Source organism: Cucurbita pepo, chromosome 3, assembly GCF_057944985.1.
Source record: "Cucurbita pepo subsp. pepo isolate OVF chromosome 3, ASM5794498v1, whole genome shotgun sequence".
Classification (NCBI taxonomy): Eukaryota; Viridiplantae; Streptophyta; class Magnoliopsida; order Cucurbitales; family Cucurbitaceae; genus Cucurbita; species Cucurbita pepo.
In genome coordinates, this window is record NC_141800.1 from 1,761,479 (window position 1) to 1,777,517 (window position 16,039).

Below are 16,039 nucleotides of genomic sequence, written 5' to 3' on the forward strand. Positions count from 1 at the left end.
TGGCCAAAAGAAGTTTGGATTAATGCCATATCTCTGTTTTAGAAGCAGAGCAACAAACAGCTCATAACACTGATAAATATCTCCAATCTTCTGGAATAACAGTTTGATTCAAAAAGACTAACAGTAAATAATTGATTTCCTGAAAACAAAAAACAGCAACAAAAGACTAACAGATTGAAGAACATCATCTAAGCGACTGATCTAATGCTATAATTCTTCTCCATAACTATGATCACAGTAAGCAGAATAAACAACTTATGCTATTCATTATTTCATTTTTATGTAAAAGATTGAGAAGAAAAACTATCTTACCTCTTTGAAGCATTATCATCATCATCATCATACTCTTACAGGCTTTTGTAGAACAGCAGACAGATAAACCTCAGATTTGCCTGACTCGGATTTCTCCCCAATGACCCACTTCAGTTTTTTTAATCCAAACCGCTCAATCAAGCGTGTTAAAGCTTTTTTCTTCTCATCATTGGCACAATAGAAGTTATCCAACCAAAGCAATCCGCCCGCCCTTAAGATCCGATCGATGTCGAACATTAGGAACTCCAATTTTTCAGGCTTTCCACCAATGTCCAATGCACTTGAGGCATGAACCAAATCAAACACATTGTCGTAGAAAGGGAATCTGTGATCTAAACTCAAAAAGAGAGGAAACAATCCTCTTGCAGCAATGAATTCACTGAATGGGGCATCAATATTCAGTGTAGAGGTTATGACAGTGACATTTTTCTCGGCCATTCTAGCAGCAAAAGTCCCAGACCCTCCACCAATATCAAAGCCTATCCTGATTCCTCCACTAGTTAAAGCTAAAACGTCATCAATGGAAAAATCATTCTTCCCTCTGGCCTTCACAAATCTCTGATTCTCAAAGCCATTAACCAAATCAAAGCAACCGACACAATCTCTGCCTAATTTCTTACTATTCAGACAATTGAAATTTTTACATCCAAGTCCACTCCACATAACAATCTTATCACTTACAGGTTTCCATAGAGAGGAAGGGAAAGGTTGTAAACCTACCTTTGGCACAGATTTGGCCAAACATCTCCGCCTCGGCAAGGGCTCACATCCACGCAGAATCAGCTTCTGAGCAAGGCTCCAATCGTCGGGACAAGGTCCAGAGACCTTGTAATTCATATACTGCGACAAAAGGTCCATCGATTTCTCACACGAATGCCCCACAGATGCGACCATTTCAGTGATTCCACTTTTCGAATCCTTGCCAAGAGGAAGCGGATGGCGCTGGAGGAAGAGTTTGAGCTCGTCTGCGACATTGGATCTGGAGAGATCGATGCTCTGATATCCGAGAATTTCCTTTTCCATCTGAGCCAGCTTTTTCTGAGAAACTTCGATCTCTCTGAGAATAAGAGATACCTGCTCGGATATGACAGAAAAGTTCTTGTGTACGCGATTAAGCGAATGAACTTCGCGATCTTTGGGAGAGTAAGTGAAGGCGTATAATGCGAAAAGATTCGTGGTGATTACAGAAATGAGCATGAGAATGTTCAGCGCTGAAGAACAAATGGATGCCCTTTTGAATCTGGCGGTTCCATCTCCGATTTTCAGAGAAACGGAACCCATTGAAGCTCACCTTTCAGCTCCGCCACTGCTGCCGCGGAACTGGAAGTGAGCGAGATTCGTAGAGTTGAAGGCAACAGGGAGGGTAGATTTGTAATTAAAATAAAATAAAAGGGCATTTTTTAACCCTTTTTTAATTTGATTTAAAAACTGGGGTTTCATTTAATGACTTAGTAAAAAATGGCTGTCAACTAGTTTGCCATTATTACATACTAGTTTGATAACGAGTCTACATTTGAGCTACGACTTATGTCAATAAATATTGACAATTTCCATTTTAATCCAAATCCAAATATAAATTTCGTTCCATTTTTAAGGTATTTTTTATTTTTTTTGCCCTTTTAATGCATGGAAATTAATTTTTCATATCCTCGCTAAGATTTTTAACTTTAGAGACCATAATAGAATGAGATCTAAATTAAAACAAGCTAAAATAAACTAAACCAAATAACGAGGAAGCTCAACTAATAAGGAGTTTTAATGTAATAATTTTGAAAAGCAACCATAAATAAACATTAAAGTATTACAAATATCCATATGACAAAGATTCTCACCAAATATAAAGACTTCTCATTAAGGCTTAATCAAGTATATGATGAATTCTCGCTGGCTAAGATAAGGCAAACAAAACATTGAGGACAACAATGTCCATAGAAACTTTGAACTAGATGATGAACCGAAAATGAAGCTTTTGATGAATCCTTTGAGCTCTCTCTCCTTTGTCGAACTACGCTTAACGATTGGCCTTTGCAACTCTCTCAATCTCATCCTTTTTCTTGATGGCGTAACTGCAAAAACAGAATAACACAATGAAATATGGTGCAAGGATGGATGAAAAATTAGTAAGAGGAGATATGATGTTTACCTGTTTGATGAGCCCTTCGCTGCGTTGATGAGTTCATCAGCCAAACATTCAGCAATAGTCTTGATGTTTCTGAAAGCAGCCTCACGGGCACCAGTTGTAATAAGGTATATTGCTTGATTTACACGTCGCAGAGGGGATATATCCACAGCTTGACGCCTAACAACACCAGCCGAACCAATTCGGGTAGCATCTTCACGGGGTCCACTGCCAGATCCCATGTCAAGAAATATGTTAAGAGGAAACTGAAAACTCAAAAATTGCAGAATTACCATGATCTTTCTTCCGGACATTGATTCAAGATGCAATATTTTAAATCACGAATTCCGTCCAATAAAATCATGCACTAAAAAGTTAGAACCAAACACAGTTACCAATATTCATGTGAAAATATTCGTCAACATTGTAACAAGGACAATTTGTGAGGTTTGACTAAATTGTAGGGATCCTATTGAAAATTTTAGAACATATGGACTAAAAGTTAGAACTAAACCCAAATCATAGATACCAAAGTGCAACCAAGTCTAAACCATAGAGACTAAACTGAACCTTTAACACCATAAAGACTAAATTAAAACCTTGTCTAAACCAAAGATACCAAATCTGTAATTGGACCTAAAAGTTACGATGGTATAACATCACTTGAACACAACATGAATGGAATTCCGTGGATCCAATATGCATACCTGTTAACAACAGCATCAACAATAACTTGAATTGGATTCAAATCAGTTAGCAGATGAATAATCTCCATCGCATGCTTAATAATCCTCACAGCCATTAGTTTCTTTCCATTGTTTCTGCCATGCATCATAAGCGAATTTGTAAGTCTCTCCACAATTGGGCATTGAGCTTTCCTGAAACGCTTCATGGAATATCGACCTGCAGTGTGTGGAACATAGGTCGCATGCTTGGCTGGTGCAACTCCAATGTAATCCCCCAGAGACATGTCATTAACCTGTATAATCACAACCGTTCAATCATATCAGTGGAACTCGATGGCATTGAGATTTCACCTAACAACCCAATTCAAGCAGGAAACAAAAAGAACCCAACAACCATACGAACAGATCGCAGTTTTCAACTCCTCCGCATCATAAGGATAAGCAAAAAGTTGCGAAATCATTATGAGTGAGAGGTGAATCCATCAATAGCTTCTTCCATTATAGCAAAATTTAAAGTTAACCTAAAATTGCTTCCCACAAACATCAGTCTAAAAAACGGGGCATTAGGGGAAAAAAATAAAACCTGGACATCATCAAAGGTCCAGCGATTGAAAAGCTTCACGTCGTATTGAGGCTGGATTAGTTCCTGAGTCACTTCGACCGCTTCAGCCATTTCTGCGGAAGACAAAATAGCAAGTCAGATTTACATGGATGAAGAAGACTAAAGAGGTCATCAATGTTCCGATAAATCCTAAAGAGAAGAATGCAGCTCTCAAAAAAAAGCAGCCGAACAAATTACTCCCAAAACCTTGTGTAAACGGCCAAACTTCAATACCGAGAAGAAAAACTTAGAAATACCAAATGAAGAGGGAACAAACAACTCATGTCAAATAGAACTAGTAAATAGTGTGCACGAATCCTTAAACCCTAGCAACATTTTCCAATCAGAAGCAGAAAACCCTCCAACAAACACTAACAATAACACAACCACTAAACCAAATAAAGATTTAAAAAATAATCGGACACAGATCAAAGAACAACCAGCAAAAAATTCCAATTCAGAACTGAACTGCAACAGTCAGTGCAGAAAAGAAACGGTTGAGGTAAGGACATAAAGAAGAAGATGGAAAGTATGGAAGAAGAAACTTACTTGGAACGGCGACGAGCAAAATGGAAAGCAGGAGGTGAAGGCTCGGTTCGGCGGCTAGGGTGAAACGAGGGAAAATTATACGGAAGACGGGCTTTTAAGAGGGTTTTCAATTATGCAAAAAATAAATAAATAAATAAATAAATTAGAATTTTGGTCGATAATACCCCTGACAAAGTGGTTTACTGTGTAGAGTTATGATAGAGTTCTCATTTCCACATTTTTACCCTTTTCAGGCCTAACTTTATGATCTATTTTTTTAAAAAATAATAATAATAATTCCAAGTAAAAGCCTATTTTGATCTATTTTTTCTTAACTTACAAGGAGCCATTATTTTTGTTTAAATTTAAAAGTTCTACAAATTTGTATGATAGTAGTTGAGTTTATCCATTAATCAAGTGTAATTATGTGTATGATAGAATTTTACATTTTTAATATTGGTGTCCGAAGATATTAGTGGGTGAATTAACACGAATAAGTACCATGCCTTTTACCTTATATTTATTTAATTTAAGTTGAGGTCCAAATTTAGAGGTAAAAATTGAGTTTTGCCCTAAGATATTTCTTCATTCCAATGCAATACTTAAACTCTGGCGGATTATTGGGAGAGTCCTACCTTGGTTAATTTAAGAAATGATTATGGGTTTATAAGTGGGGAATACTATCTCCATTGGAAACCCAAAGCAAAGTCATGAAAACTTATGATCAAAGTGGACAATATCATACCATTGTAAAGAGTCGTGATTTCTAACACAAAACACAGATGAATATTAAGATTTTAAGAAAAACCCAGGAAGAAATGAGGAGTGGGAAGAACACTAAAGCAGTTTCAAAGGATAATATTTAGAATGAACTAAATTTGAGTTATGTTGGTGAAACAACATCAACAAAACATATATGGGTCAATCAATGCTACTCAAATTCTGATTATACAGAAGAATATACAACATAAATAACAAAGTTAAATGAGCAAAACGGGACTATCATCTAAATCTAATCTACTGTCATAATCATGCAGGAGAAAGAGAGGCTGTGAAGGAGTCGTCCGAGTACTTCAAACCTTTTAAGAAACCTGCACACAAGGACGGCGAAGCAATGGCTTCTGGAATTCCAAAGGTATGGTTGTTAGATTGGAGGAGAGGTTCACCAAGAGCAACATTCAAACCAATTGAGATAGGGTCTGTCGTGAAGCTGAAATCATCCAAAATTAACCCAACATCAGGAAGAACCAGAATATGAATGACTTCAAGATACTTCAGGAAGAACATACCTAGCCTCGAAGCTTCTTCCTTTGGAACCCATGACTGCACATACACTGGAAATTACCCATGGTGGAATATATTCATCGGTAATTTCAAGGCTATAGGACACACCAACAGATGAAGAATCGCCATCCTTTGATGTGGATCCTTTGGATACTGCAGCAATACCGTTTGCACTTCTCAACTCCTTGAATTTGACCTTGCAAAATAAAGCATTCATCTTTTTACCACACCAAACACAGAAAGTACAAGCAGCCACAGCAAACCCAATTCACAGTAAATAAAAATTAACTCCAAAGCTGATAACACTGATCGCAAATTAACTCCATGCACCTGCGGTGAAGAAAGTGCAGCATTCTGAAAGGGAACAGGTGATAGCAACACGGGAACATCCATGCCAGCCAATGAGGTCAAGAAAGATCTGGACAATAACCAGATATATCAGCCAATTCACACTAAATAAAAATCCTATAATATGACTATGGCTTGATCCTAGAGATCAGACGTAAAGTGTTTAGTCCTATTAAAATAACCAAAAGTTAACAGGAAGGCAAGTTGCCACAAACACATTCATTTACCTGTAATTTAACAGGATATCATATAACCCATGCACATCTTTGTTTTCGCAGAAAAACAGCAAAGATTGAGAGCTCCTATCTACATCAGAAAATGAACGAACTCGTCGTGTCTGAAAAAGGTTGATGTTTTCAGTAGCAAACTCAACCAAGTAAGCCAAGGCTATAAAAATTGATTCACAAAGGAGGGAGATTACAAGCAGTGTGAGCTTGCTCATCCCATATCTAACTTAATCATGAGCTTATATGGTTTGATATGAATAGACAGGCAAGGGCCAAGAGAGGAAAACACAACAGATATAAACCTGTCCCAAATTGAACTTCTCTATCTCTGATAGTTCAACCAAATCTTCAGCATCGACATGCTCGACTTTAGAACGACAAAGAGGCATAGAGAAACAAACACCCTGATCCAAATTTCAGACAATGGGAAAATGAGACTTTACATAAAGTTCAATTTATGAAAATAAACATAGAGCAAGCATTAGTATTATTTTAGATAGTTCCCATTAGCATTATTTTATTTTGTTGGCCAAAGGCAACTACAAGAGACTATTCTTAGGAAATAGTGCATAAATAACTTACCTGAGTTGGCAATTTAAAACAAAACTTAGAAAAAAATTAATAAAGAACTTTATCTACAAGTGGATTTATATGCACCTTCATTGACACCAAATTATTTGAGTTTTAATTTCAATAATAACTATTATAAAAGGATCAACCTGCAAAATAGGATTTCTGCCCAAACAACAAATAGCGAAGGTGCAAATTCCACCAAGGAAAAAAAATCACCGTTGTTTAAAATCCAAATAAAATAAAACCAGCTTCTATCTTAGCCGCATGCCTAAATTGGAAGGGAAAGGGTTAATCTTACATTCTCACTCAAAATAGACCTCAAACCTCTTGTTGACTGGGAAAGATATGCATTGCTTTTGTTGCCCCCTGAGGCATCGCCACTTGTAAACATAACCACGAATTGTGATGTACAAACTGAAAATTTCAAAACCAATCAATCAAATCAGGTATGACTCAATAATGACATTTATCTGGGCAAAGAGAAACTGTATTTAAGACAAAAATAAATAAATAAATAAATCTAAAACCATGTTGAAGAAAACTTAACCAACATTACTGAAGGTAGTTACCATAAAAAACTCTACAAATATTATTCCGAAGCATGTAATAAAGGCTTTGAAATGAGTCCTCCCATGCTTGTAGTCGTCTGCTAAGGAACTCAGCTTCTACTGCATCGAAGGAGAACCAATGAGTATTTACAAACACAGATCAGAATCTTATGTTTTAAATAACCCCAACCTGCTGCTGATGAATTCAAAACTGAAACAAGAGAAGATGGCAAGGTAGATTGAGGATAAACCCATGAATGGAGAACCAAAGAGCCAGAGGCTTGAGAAGCAGGTGGCAGTCCCCCACTACAGTTCCTAATTTGATCAAGTGAACCAATTTGTATTGAGAACTGAGGCATAGAAGCAAACATGATTGTCTTGTGGATCCTACATTTTGGGACAGATGAGGTCAGTCATTAATAAATAATTTTTATTTCTGTTTTGGAACTTATATAAAAAGAAAAATTGTTAGCATAACTGCACATAATTTGAGAAGATGGTCCAATTCATGTCAGATTAATGCTACCTACAACTGAACATAATTTCATAATAAAATCTGAATATAAAATATAAATCAACCCCCAGCATAATGGAACTCACCAACACACGCCTAGTTCAAATGAGGATAGCTTAAAATTATTTCTTTAGGGACTTTTTTCTTTAAAAAAAAAACTCGGGAAAGAAAACAATATTTGTCAAACAATTCTGGAGAAAATCGATCACAAGAACTTAATGTTAAAGCAAAATCAAATTGCAGGGGATATTCAAATGTTTCAAAGAAACCTCTGCATCTTCTCAAAATAATTGATCAAATTACCCAGCTAACACTGTGCAACACATTCATTTAATGAAACCTTCAAGCCAAGAAAGGACACCCTAATATACTGAAACACTCACCAATTTAGCGAGTAGGGGGACACCACTCGCATGCTAGTTTTTAAAGTAAGATCAAGTGGAGCCTTTTGACCTAGTATGCAGCTATCAGCGCATAAATCACTTGAGTAAGTAGATGAAGCATGGCCGGATCTCTTGGAAGAGTCTGATGGTAAACTAGAAATTGCAGTGGTTTCACAAGCAACAAGTCCTTTTAATGCTTTACCCTATAAAATTGCAAAGAGAACTTTAAAAGATATTTGATATGAAATAAAACGAATTAAACATTGCTTCAGAATTCTACCATATCAATGCTTGTCAAGCCAGTTGATTTGTCACCACCAGATGAGAGCTGAGTGACACTTCGAAATATACTTTGGCTACTGTTCTCAATTGTTTGTGAAGATTTATCAGTCTTATCATGGGCAACACCAGCAGGACCAACAGAATTCCCCTTACTGCAATAAAACAGAAAATGTAACCAACTGCTACAGAAGAAACAATTAGAAAGCACTAAAATAAGCAGAAAGATATAAAAACAAAGTTCTTACCATTGACTTGTAGTCAAATTTGAAAGCATAGACATATTCAAGAAACTGCTAGCTTGCTCCATCATATTGTTTTCCTAAATGTTATACAGCAAGTGATATAAAAGTAAATACAATTACTTCAATACATTCTGCAACAAAATCTTTAAAAGAAGTGCACTAACCTTGGCATTATCTTTTCCGGATAAGATCCTAAGCCTAGATTTTTTTACTGGAAATACCTCATCCATGCGTGTATCGATGTATTTTGGATTTCTGAGTAACCCGGGCTTCTTGAACCCATTGACCAAAGCACTGTTGAAACATATAAAAATAAGAAAACTCTCCGGGAATCAATAATTGCAAGCTATACAAATAAAGACGAGTAAGCCTCACTTGTTAGAAGCAAAAACAGTGGAAGGAGATTCATCCGAAGGATCCAAATTGTTTGATCGCTTCAACTGCTCTCCCTGCAAAAGTTTGAGCAGAACACACACCAGATTCAGAAATGTTGCTTTAACCTCTTGATGTGAGCTTAACTTGAAAGGCATAAATTACAAAAGTTTCATCCCATTTGAAACTCTGGTTTACTTAATGAGTTAATGTATCATTTTCTACCTCTTCAGCCACCTAGAAACTCTGGTTTTACTTTGATTGAAATTTGATAATAATCTTAATATGACAGATAACAATACACCTTATTGAGATATAAAAATTACACATCTCCCGAAACAACAATATACTGCTTTATTATACAAAAACTTACCCTTAGTTCTGATGGTGTTTTTCTTCTATTTGATTTCCCAGTCTTTGGAGCCCCTCCGGCAATATCATGAGAAGCTGAAGGTAAAGAACTCGGAGCAACTACTTGCGTCATAGTTAATGGTTTAGTATCAGACCACGGCTTCACCAGTGAAAATGAGTAGTAGCTTACTACAGCCAGTCACATCATCATGTCACCGGAAGATGGTAGCCGTAAAACCTATGCTTAAAGAAAATATCCCCTTTTAAATACAATCCAAGATACTGCATTTCATGAAGAAAATGAAACAAATATAACATTTCGTTGCAAAACTCTTCCACGGTAAGCAATAACAAATAAAATTGTAAGATGACATTTTAGACTGGGAACAAAAGATTAAAATATCAAGGAAACAAATACTTGAAGAATTAAAATATTTGGTACATATTAAAAAACGAAGGATTGACCATCTTTAACTAGTCTTAGGTCGAAAAATTATACTAAAAAATATCAAGATTTGAGGTTTCTCTTTAAATTGGTACCCTAAATTTTCAAAACTGAAAGATAAATTTCGGGATCCGCCCCTGCCAGTATAACCTCAGTTTATGCAAGGGATGAAATGAAAAAATCGGAGGATCGAGGAAGAAGATGAGGAAAAGCATTTGGATTTCTCTTTTCTTAATCAGCGTTGAAGATATTAACCACTTGAGCGCACATTCTGTAATCGTACAAGATCGAAAGCTCTACAGGTATCAAAATAAATAACAATGTCAAATTCAAACAGAAACTGTATTGAGTAATTGAACGGAGAGTACCGAGGGAAAGATCATCCAAAGTAGGGGAGAGTATGTTAAGAGATCCCACTGATCATACCTTGAAATCCAAGCTCGAGTGGGAGACAGAAATAGATAAAGTGCGAGGGAGAAGAAGAACAAGACTGATGCGGGGAAGAGAGAGAGAGGGAGAGAGAGCGCGCAATAATCCCCGCTTTGGGTTTTTCGTTTCTTTCAAAAATTTTGTTTCGGAAGGCGGTTAACATTGGTTCGAATTTCACGACTGGGTCCTGAACCAGGAACCGAACCAACGTTTTCGGTTCGATCAATTGGACCGACATCATCCAGTTTCCCACTAACCGGTTAGTTCGCATTTCTTTTTTTTTTTCTTTTTTCTTTTTTAAACTAAAATTTTGTAAAACTAAAAGTCAAATATTGATGAATAAAGTTTTTTAGTTTATATATTTTTATTTTTAAAAACTATGGTTTCATAATAATCCTCGTTCTTTAATTAATTAATTAATCTTAATTTTTTTTATTAGTGTATTTATGAGTTTTTAAATATTGAGAACTCTGTTAATTTTCTTTTTCATAGGTTACAAATTTCGTTGTTAAAAGTTATCTAATTGTATCCATAACGATACTAAAAAAAACACATTGACTTTAACGGGAAAAACGTTCAATTATGATAATAACTCGCAAACGACATAAAAGGGATAACCTTCACGACTATTCATTTCACAAAAACTTATATTTTCTTGTCGATAAAAGTATAAATAGAATATAGTCGGAGATTTATTAAAAAATAATAATAAGTAGATTATATATTTAGTGGATATAGGGAAAAAAATGTTAGGGAGAAGAAATATTAGTAATCTAACAAATGGAATTCTTGAAATTTCTCACAAATTACATATTAAACGACGGCGTTTAAGGAGTCCAGTCACGATATAGATACACCCCTCAAGTCAAGCTTTGGACTAGTGTGGTTGCGTTGCTTACTGGAATTGGCAGTGAAACTTTGAAGTCAAAGTCAACAATAATCGATGGTAGTTCCATTGAAATAAATTCCCCCACTTTATTTGACTAATTTCCTCCCACTTTCGTTATGAAATTTCCAAGGCCACATGTATATTTTATTTTTAATTCTAATTTTATTTTTAAAAATTATTATAAGTTATAAAATATATAATTAAATTAAAAAAATAAACAAAAGTTGGCATTGTTAGGCGAGCACGACTATAAATATCCACTTTGAGCAAACTATCATGACTTTGCTTTGAGTTTCTCTAAAAAGCTTTATATTGAATAGAGTATTTTTTTATTATAAATCCATGATCATTTATTCTATTTTTTTCATCATTCGATAGGTACAAGGAAATTAAAAATAAATAAATAATAATAATAATAAAAGAAGAAGGGAGAGCCATCTCTGCGTTTTAAAAGCAAATGGGCTAGACCAAACTTTCTAAGTCTTGATTAGACTGGAGCAACGGGCAGGTCTATAAATAGCCATTTCACTTCTCTTCATTCTTCAACAACAAGCTCTGAGAAAAATAGCCATGGCTTCTTCTTTGTTAACAATGGCGGCCACTGCCACTGGGTCTCAGAGGTTTGATACGTCGTCGTTTGGTAAAACAAAATTCCCTTTTAAACCCCTCACCTTTCGACCCTCTCCGTTGCCTTCTAAAGGTTCTTTTGGTCCAATTATTAAAAGCTTCCAAACCCCTCGTTCTTATTGTTCTCCACTTATTCGGGTCTGTATATTGTTCTTATTGTTCTTATTGTTCTTATCGTTCTTATCGTTCTTATCGTTCTTATCGTTCTCCAAAACCTTCACGACTCTCCACAATGGTATGATATTGTCCACTTTGAGCATAAGCTCTCATGGCTTTGCTTTGGGTTTCCCCAAAAGGCCTCGTACCAATGGAGTTAGTATTCCTCACTTATAAACCCATGATCATTCCCTAAATTAGTCGATGTGGGACTTCCATCATCCAACACCTCCCCTCGAACAAAGTGCGCCTCCCCTTAATCGAGGCTCGACTCCTTTGGAGTCTTAGTCATTTTTGACTGCCTTCGAGGAGGGGCTTGGCTCCTTTTCTTTAGGAGTTCTTTGTTCGATATTTGAGGATTTGAGGATTTATCAATCTAAGCTCCTTTTCTTTAGGAGTTCTTTGTTCGATATTTGAGGATTTATCAATCTATTGGCACGACTAAGTTTAGGGCATGGCTCTGATACCATGTTAGACGAACACGACTCTCCACAATGGTATGATATTGTCCACTTTGAGTATAAGCTCTCATGGCTTTGCTTTGGGTTTCCCCAAAAGGCCTCATACCAATGGAGTTAGTATTCCTCACTTATAAACCCATGATCATTCCCTAAATTAGTCGATGTGGGACTTCCATCATCCAACACTTAGACGAACACGACTCTCCACAATGGTATGATATTGTCCACTTTGAGCATAAGCTCTCATGGCTTTGCTTTGGGTTTCCCCAAAAGGCCTCGTACCAATGGAGTTAGTATTCCTCAGTTATAAACCCATGATCATTCCCTAAATTAGTCGATGTGGGCTTCCATCATCCAACACTTAGACGAACACGACTCTCCACAATGGTATGATATTGTCCACTTTGAGCATAAGCTCTCATGGCTTTGCTTTGGGTTTCCCCAAAAGGCCTCATACCAATGGAGTTAGTATTCCTCACTTATAAACCCATGATCATTCTCTAAATTAGTCGATGTGGGACTTCCATCATCCAACACTCTCTATTTAGGATTCATTCATAATTTTCTTTTATTGAAGTTTATAAGATATATTTAAATTATTTAAATTATTTTGTTCGACAAATAAGTTATTATAAAACAAAGTTAGCAAAAAAAATTAATTAATCGAGATATACTTTAAACGTATGTATTTAAGAATTATAAATAGGGTAACAATATTTTTAGATTTTAATTTTATATATAATGGTTTGAATATAATAAATATGTGGGTCACCCTTGTTTCCCTTCTCTAATAAAGTAATAAATATGATATATATTTTAAAAAAAGATTTGGTGTGGACTGAAAGGTTGAAAAAATGGTCGACGGTTGGGTCAGTTTCAATTGAGCGAATATTTATATTATTAAAATTGAAGGTAGTAAGTAAAGGGTAATAAAGTAATTTGGTTGTGTTGGAATACTGTTAGGACGTGAGCAGCCAAGCAATAGCCAAGGAATATGGTGGTGGTGAAGAAGCAACGGCACAACAAGTTTGGGAATTTGCAAGGGCGTTATGGACTTTTCTCAGGCCTCACACCTTCTATGGAACTCTCGTGGCTTCATGGTAAATTTGGAGCCGTTTGGTTTTATTTTTCATTTTATAATACTGTCTTTCTTATATTTTAATTTGTTTTTGTATTTTTTTTATTTTAAAATATGAATATACAGCTCGTTGGCTAGTAGAGTGTGGATTGAAAATCCAGAGCTAATGAAGTGGTCCATAGTAACAAGAGCAATTTGCGGTCTTGTGGAGTTGTTATGCGGCAACAATTATATTGTTGGTATCAATCAGATTTATGACATCGATATTGACATGTATATTATTCCCTCTCTATCTATTTATTTTAATAAAATCAAGATTATTTTATTTAATGATTATTTTTTGTTTTCAGAGTAAACAAGCCATTTTTGCCCATAGCGGCAGGGAATATGACAAAGAAACAAGCATGGTTTCTAACGACGTCGTTTTTTGCGGTTGGGCTGTCATTAGCCACGTTTAATTCAGGCCCATTCCTCACTTCTCTCTATTGTTTCGCTCTTTTGCTTGGAACTCTTTACACTGTCCCTCCTTTTAGATTGAAGAGATTCCCCATTGCTGCTTTCCTCTGCATTGCTTTGGTATGTTCATTCTTTTCTTCTTAACCAATTGCTCTTACGGCGGGTTAGGGTCGACGTAGGATTGCGGTCGTTTGGTTAGGCTGATTCATTCGAGTTAGCTCGTGTTTAGTCGACTCCCTCGCTAATTTCTAAAATGTGTAACTAATAATCTTAACCTTTTTTTATTCAGGTGAGAGGCTTTCTTGTGAATTTTGGTGTATATTATGCATCGAGATCTGTTCTTGGACTCCCGTTCCAATGGAGGTAATAATAATAATAATAATAACAACAATCAAAGTCTTCATGAAGCTTTTGATCGAACTTTTCGTCTAATGCAGCTCGCCCGTGGCCTTCATCACCACATTTGTTACACTTTTTGGTTTGGTCATTGCCCTTACCAAAGATCTTTCTGACATAGAAGGCGATCGAAAGTAAGTTTTTACATTTTTTCTTATTGCTCACACTAAAATTACTATTCCGAGTTAATAATTTTAGACATAAAACCAATTTCGTTAGTCATTAAAATATAGATCATAACTTGATTGAGAGTCTCTATAACAAACTTTTAATTTCATCAAATAAGTTATTTATTCCAATCTTGATAATTTACTCATTGAATTTTTACAGATATAATATAACAACTTTTGCTACAAAGCTTGGAGTAAGAAGGTTGGCGTTTCTTGGCTCGGGGATCCTTATTCTAAACTACGTTGCTGCCATTTTGGCTGCAATTTTGATGCCTCAGGTTCACATCTTGTTTCTAAGTCTCTCGGTTTTAAAAAATAAATGTTTATTTATCATTTTTTATTTTTAAATACCACTTCCCTTTTAATTTATTATTATTTTTGTTTGTCAATATTGTTATAAATTACGTTAAAAAAAAAAAAAAAAAAAAAAAAAAAAAAAAAAAAAAAAAAACTTAATTTTAATAACAAGCTTTCAATTTTAATTTTATTTTTCGAACTTTTCCAATTTTAATTGCAGGCTTTCAAGCGAAGTATATTGATACCCACCCATGCAGCCATGGCAATAAGTCTTGTTTTTCAGGTTTTTCTTTCACCTTATACACTTTGCTTGCTATTTATATGATGATGTTATAATTGTATTGTATATCCAAATTTTTATTTTAAACTATTAATCTAATATTTTTGGTGTTATTTTGTTTTTTCAGACGAGAGTATTAGACCAAGCAAAATACACGAAGGTAATATAATTTTACATTTAATTAACAAATTTTATTCTATTAAAAAAAAAAAGGTCATTTTAAATATTTTTTTATTTTATTTTTTATAAATCTCTTTATGCATGTTGTGCAGGAAGCAGCTTCAAACTTCTACATGTTCTTGTGGAAGCTGTTCTATGCTGAATATTTGATCTTCCCTTTTATATAGAGAAACCTTCTCCCTAAATACTTCTCAATTTAGTGAGAGAGAGGGAGAGATTTTGCTTTTTACGACTCCTTTTAGATGTCGATGTAGGTAAGAAGAGAGTGTCGTGTTTTATGTGAAGATAGGATCGAGACGGTGTTTTATGTTGACTCGAGATATGTGTTGTACGTGACTTTTAATTTTAAAAAAGTAAACATTATTTGTTTTAAATCATTCGTGGTTACTTTCGGAAAAGTATATACCAATTGCACGAGCTTAATCAGTTGTCTTGTGTGGCTGAGTCAAATAGCAATAACTCAGTTTTTATAATTGCGAGATCCCACTTCGGTTTGAGAGATGTTTGAAATATTTCTTAAAAGGGTGTCAAAATCCTTATCTAACGTATGAGTTTTAAAATTTGAGACGGACAACGATACATACACATACATGCACTGAGCAATTTTGCTTCTACAATTATTAAGAACAAATCTACTAATTCTTTGATTCCGTTATAGTTACAACCGTTCACCTGGGGTTCGAGAGAGAGAGAGAGGCGCTCTCACATATTTTTTACTCGAAATGGCAAATGGCTGGAGAGAGAAAAAGTTATTTTTAGGGGTTGGAGAGACGGGTGCTGCCGGTAGCTTAGAGGATTAGAATTT

The 16,039-nt window shown here is 35.3% G+C and overlaps 4 protein-coding genes across 7 annotated transcripts; 1 reads left to right on the top strand and 3 right to left on the bottom strand.

Moving 5' to 3' along the window:
• Positions 1 to 1,674, bottom strand: LOC111790964 (putative methyltransferase At1g29790). The gene has a single exon (XM_087122000.1). It carries the CDS (start codon positions 1,591 to 1,593, stop codon positions 340 to 342), a length of 1,254 nt encoding a protein of 417 aa, XP_086978126.1. The 5' UTR covers positions 1,594 to 1,674; the 3' UTR covers positions 1 to 339.
• A 402-nt stretch (positions 1,675 to 2,076) lies between these two features.
• LOC111791756 (small ribosomal subunit protein uS7) lies at positions 2,077 to 4,403 on the bottom strand. The gene is made up of 5 exons (XM_023673227.2): positions 4,268 to 4,403; positions 3,701 to 3,792; positions 3,139 to 3,410; positions 2,456 to 2,659; positions 2,077 to 2,378 (listed from the first exon to the last, which is right to left on the bottom strand). Exons 2-5 carry the CDS (start codon positions 3,788 to 3,790, stop codon positions 2,324 to 2,326), a joined length of 621 nt encoding a protein of 206 aa, XP_023528995.1. The 5' UTR covers positions 3,791 to 3,792; positions 4,268 to 4,403; the 3' UTR covers positions 2,077 to 2,323.
• A 676-nt stretch (positions 4,404 to 5,079) lies between these two features.
• On the bottom strand, positions 5,080 to 10,369 carry LOC111790844 (uncharacterized). 4 transcript variants are annotated; one of them, XM_023671939.2, is made up of 15 exons: positions 10,242 to 10,369; positions 9,393 to 9,608; positions 9,023 to 9,096; positions 8,812 to 8,941; positions 8,651 to 8,724; positions 8,404 to 8,557; positions 8,124 to 8,326; positions 7,417 to 7,613; positions 7,248 to 7,343; positions 6,977 to 7,092; positions 6,408 to 6,509; positions 6,106 to 6,215; positions 5,861 to 5,948; positions 5,536 to 5,726; positions 5,080 to 5,456 (listed from the first exon to the last, which is right to left on the bottom strand). In XM_023671939.2, exons 2-15 carry the CDS (start codon positions 9,501 to 9,503, stop codon positions 5,276 to 5,278), a joined length of 1,827 nt encoding a protein of 608 aa, XP_023527707.2. In that variant the 5' UTR covers positions 9,504 to 9,608; positions 10,242 to 10,369; the 3' UTR covers positions 5,080 to 5,275. The 4 variants fall into 4 exon arrangements, with proteins under 4 accessions (XP_023527707.2, XP_023527704.2, XP_023527706.2 ...); XM_023671936.2 differs by having other exon boundaries at positions 7,248 to 7,346; XM_023671938.2 differs by having other exon boundaries at positions 7,248 to 7,346; positions 9,393 to 9,652.
• A 1,298-nt stretch (positions 10,370 to 11,667) lies between these two features.
• On the top strand, positions 11,668 to 15,608 carry LOC111790846 (putative homogentisate phytyltransferase 2, chloroplastic). The gene is made up of 10 exons (XM_023671943.2): positions 11,668 to 11,898; positions 13,341 to 13,477; positions 13,582 to 13,728; positions 13,806 to 14,031; positions 14,201 to 14,274; positions 14,349 to 14,441; positions 14,638 to 14,755; positions 14,995 to 15,057; positions 15,182 to 15,214; positions 15,327 to 15,608. The coding sequence occupies exons 1-10, from the start codon at positions 11,704 to 11,706 to the stop codon at positions 15,399 to 15,401; spliced, it is 1,161 nt and encodes a 386-aa protein (XP_023527711.2). The 5' UTR covers positions 11,668 to 11,703; the 3' UTR covers positions 15,402 to 15,608.
• Positions 15,609 to 16,039: the final 431 nt, after the last annotated feature.

Excerpts from the sequence above, each read along its gene's own strand:
- LOC111790964 (XM_087122000.1), bottom strand. The coding sequence starts at position 1,593 with ATGGGTTCCGTTTCTCTGAAAATCGGAGATGGAACCGCCAGATTCAAA.
- LOC111791756 (XM_023673227.2), bottom strand. The coding sequence starts at position 3,790 with ATGGCTGAAGCGGTCGAAGTGACTCAGGAACTAATCCAGCCTCAATAC. Across the intron at positions 3,411-3,700 it reads GGACCTTTGATGATGTCCAG|GTTAATGACATGTCTCTGGG; the intron begins GTTTTATTTTTT and ends GTGATTATACAG. Across the intron at positions 2,379-2,455 it reads GCGAAGGGCTCATCAAACAG|TTACGCCATCAAGAAAAAGG; the intron begins GTAAACATCATA and ends CTGTTTTTGCAG.
- LOC111790844 (XM_023671936.2), bottom strand. The coding sequence starts at position 9,503 with ATGACGCAAGTAGTTGCTCCGAGTTCTTTACCTTCAGCTTCTCATGAT. Across the intron at positions 7,614-8,123 it reads TCCCCCTACTCGCTAAATTG|GATCCACAAGACAATCATGT; the intron begins GTGAGTGTTTCA and ends CCCAAAATGTAG. Across the intron at positions 6,216-6,407 it reads AGAAGTTCAATTTGGGACAG|ACACGACGAGTTCGTTCATT; the intron begins GTTTATATCTGT and ends AACCTTTTTCAG.
- LOC111790846 (XM_023671943.2), top strand. The coding sequence starts at position 11,704 with ATGGCTTCTTCTTTGTTAACAATGGCGGCCACTGCCACTGGGTCTCAG. Across the intron at positions 11,899-13,340 it reads ATTGTTCTCCACTTATTCGG|GACGTGAGCAGCCAAGCAAT; the intron begins GTCTGTATATTG and ends GAATACTGTTAG. Across the intron at positions 15,215-15,326 it reads ACCAAGCAAAATACACGAAG|GAAGCAGCTTCAAACTTCTA; the intron begins GTAATATAATTT and ends CATGTTGTGCAG.